General features: G+C 40.3%; 1 protein-coding gene across 6 annotated transcripts in view; it reads left to right on the top strand.

Moving 5' to 3' along the window:
- Positions 1–3574, top strand: part of gphnb (gephyrin b) — a 40482-nt gene that overhangs the window by 10516 nt on the left and 26392 nt on the right. For all 6 annotated transcript variants that reach the window (XM_010776515.1, XM_010776514.1, XM_010776513.1 and 3 more), the window contains exon 2: positions 3340–3381. In XM_010776515.1, coding sequence (XP_010774817.1) covers positions 3340–3381 — 42 coding nt within the window. The remainder of the gene's footprint in view (positions 1–3339; positions 3382–3574) is intronic.

The following is a 3574-nucleotide window of genomic DNA, read 5'->3' as shown; positions in this document are numbered from 1 at the left end:
ATTCAATCAAGGACAAACCGACTGAAAAACAGTTTCTACCCCAGAGCCATACGAGAACTGAACACCGTCAAACGCTGAACTGAACGGTTACAACTTGCATCTGCACTACTTTTTAATAGTTTGATTAACTTATTAACTGATCGACATGTGTTTTTTATATTGTAAACTGCATTTAAATTATGTGCGGGCATGTATGCATGTTGGTATGGATGTGTGAGCATATGTTTATGTGTGTATATGTTTTATATAGATATATATTTATTTGTGGAAATGCACTGCGAGGATTGCTTTTTTAAATTTCGTTGTACCTGGTGCGATGACAATAAAGGAATTCTATTCTAGGAATTCTAATGTGTATTACCTAAAAACTCAACAGAGTACTATGATGGACTTTTATCACTACTGCCCTTTATATATATGATATAGTATGATACAGTACTCAGTTGTTGTTGTTGTTGTTGGTTTTTTAAGGACAATCATTTTCAACACATGTTTTTCAGTCAGGAGTCAAATCTGCCTGCTAACTTATCTTTCAGCTGGTATGTTTTAGTGAACACGCAGGGTTTAGTTAGCTGGCAAGATGCAGGCGAGTATGCATTTAGCTACATCTAATTTTAATGTGACTTTAATTCTGACTGAATGATTCATGTATAATTTAAATGTGTATGGGAAACTTGCAAAAAAATATCCTGTAATGCTGGCGTTGTATTTCCACATCTCCTGTTCGCTACAAAGGAGGTGGTGGGTGCAAAGTTAGCATGACTCATAGTCAAACTCACAGTTATGAAAATAATAATGACAAAATGACCTCAATTCTTATTCAAATGGCACTGGCACATTGTATTCTGTCTAACTAGTTACAGTTAACATACACAATAACAAATGTAACACACTCACAGTCATGAATATCTACTGTGAGATTACACATTCCTCATATCCAAACTGAATCATGCATTCAGCTTGATCAGCGCAAACATCTTTAAACGATATCCCACCCGGGGGTTCTGCTGTCTTTTGCTGTCAAATAAAACTTGTTCTGTCAGTGCTCTGAGCTGATTTCAAGTTTTCTGCTTACGTTTTCAAAACCGCAAGTTATTGCAAAGAAAAAACGTGCGCTCCAACATCTCCCCTCTGAATAAACAAAGTTAGGAAATAATTCACACAGAATGGAAAAGGCCAAACAACCGGCGGCGACCAATTCATTGTCCAGCCCTGATAATTCATCACTGGCCGTCTCTGTGTCTACAGGAATTAGAAATTAATGAGCTTTGTAGTGAGTTGCCAGCGAGGCAGAGAGTGAGAGCTAACACAGCTGATCTGACAGCACTGTGTTGTGCTGCTCAACAGTTTTTTCTCATCAGCAGCCCACATGGTCAGTGCAGCTGGTCATCCATTCCTCTCATACTGCCTTTCATTCTCTGTGTCNTCTACCCCAGAAACTTTTTAATAGTTTGATTAACTTATTAACTGATCGACATACATGCCCGCACATAATTTAAATGCAGTTTACAATATAAAAAACACATGTCGATCAGTTAATAAGTTAATCAAACTATTAAAAAGTTTCTGGGGTAGAAACTGTTTTTCAGTCGGTTTGTCCTTGATTGAATTGACCTGTAGCGTCTACCGGAGGGCAGAAGAGCAAACAGGAAGTATCCAGGGTGTCAAAGAAATGTGTTGGTTCAGTGTTGGTGAACAGAGCTTCTTTGTAACACAATGCTACAGTGCTGCTACAGCTTTGAGGAGATCCTTGTGCCGTTCACTCCTGAGTTTCAATTTGTAACCTCCCGTGGTTTCCTGCCAGTGTCCATTATCTGAGCAGTGAGTTTGATGAGGGCAGCTACTGAGATCCAGGGTTTCAATTAGGACGGGTGGGGTGCTCAACTTCTGGAGAGCTCCACTTTATAAAGGCGATATATTTTAATCTAAAATGTTACTGTTTCATCAGAAAATGTCAGGAATCATCTAATGCCTTTAGTAATGATTCATGGAGAGCTTGACTTTCATGCCTGTCATCATTTTTCCAGAATAGATGTGATTAAATTTTTTAACTGATTTCCCAGTAATATGTATTTTCTAAGCCAACGCCGTGGTGTGTTGATTTTTTGATGTTTTGATCAAATAGTTACTGAATGAAATGCTTAACAGCCGCTGTTTTGGACGTAATGAATGTCTATCTAATCGGTGAAATTGCATCATTGGGTGAGATAGATAACAATACAAATCTAGATCCACAAATCTGATGTAATGGTTATATGTCCATCAGAATCAATATAAATCTGTGGGCAACTGCCTGAAGAGACAGGCTATAAGAGGCAGACACATTTACTTTTTCCCACCTCATTAGTGTAGGCAATAAAAGTCTTCATTTTCCTTCTGGTGGAGACATTGTTATTGAAAAGCCTTACCACAGCATGAATGAAAATGCTCCAATCATTGCTGACCCCAGTAGAGCAGTAATAGGTGATACTTTAGGGTGCTACAAATAAATTACATTGCATTTTCCCGGCTCGTGTTATTTACTGTGTGATATCTGGTTGATATGAAGTTTTAGTGCAATGTGTGCAACAAGATGGGGATGAAGCGATGTTAGGTTGGAGACATTTGAATCAATTATTGACGCTTGCATTGATGCAGGGCTGTACTTTGTTGTTGTGAGGTTTTGCATTGGTTCTCTGTAACACTGCAGTTGAATTCAGTTTTTTTAAAGTAATGTCATGTGCTGCCACTTAAGAAGAAAACTGACTTAAATACTTAATTAACACATCAAATTGGGACTTGTAGCAAACAATAAATGGATTTACTGAACACACGCCAAGATAGCAACTAACATATGGTAAATATGTCTAAAAGGAGCTCTTACATCATGGATTCGGACCAGTACAAACATAAGAATGGGAAAATATAGTGCTGTCCCATCCACTCATTCAGGTCACAGTATAAGGACTTTGTCATATTTCTTGTTATCAGAACACGTAAAAAGAAAATAGACACACATAAAGCTGCAATTGAGAAGTTGAAGAAATTACTAAATGTGATGTTTATCTGTTCTCCTTTTGTTTCTGATGGGGAGTGAACCCCTATATCCTACCTGCTGTCCTGACTGTCTGTCCTGTCCGTCATGCCCTTGGCTGCCTCGGCCTATCAGAGACAGTCACACAGAGCGCTGTTAGCAGATGTCCTCCTGACAAACAGAGGGCGCTGTGTGCTCCAGCCTCAGCCTCTGTGTGCCTCTGTCCCCCTGCTCAGCCCGGCTTTGGCTCTGTTAACCCTCTTCTCTTCTCCCCCCTCTCTCTCTCCCTCTCTCTCTCTCTCTCTCTCTCTCTCTCGCGGCACTAGGCGCGGCTCCCCTCCTGTTCATCCACCTTAAGCATTGCTGAGGTACTCCTGCATGTGTTCTAATGCATCCTTACGGCCGTCATCATGGCATCGGTTTCCCTCCCTCGCCAAACTCACTCCTCACTTCCTGCCTGGAATGATTGCTTCACCCCCTAAACTCCATGTCCTTTCCCTGTGTGTGTGTGTGTGTGTGTGTGTGTGTGTGTGTGTGTGTGTGTGTGTGTGTGTGTGAGAG

This window comes from Notothenia coriiceps, unplaced genomic scaffold, assembly GCF_000735185.1.
Source record: "Notothenia coriiceps isolate Sejong01 unplaced genomic scaffold, NC01 NC01_scaffold00017070, whole genome shotgun sequence".
Classification (NCBI taxonomy): Eukaryota; Metazoa; Chordata; class Actinopteri; order Perciformes; family Nototheniidae; genus Notothenia; species Notothenia coriiceps.
This window is presented reverse-complemented; position numbering and strand designations above follow the sequence as displayed.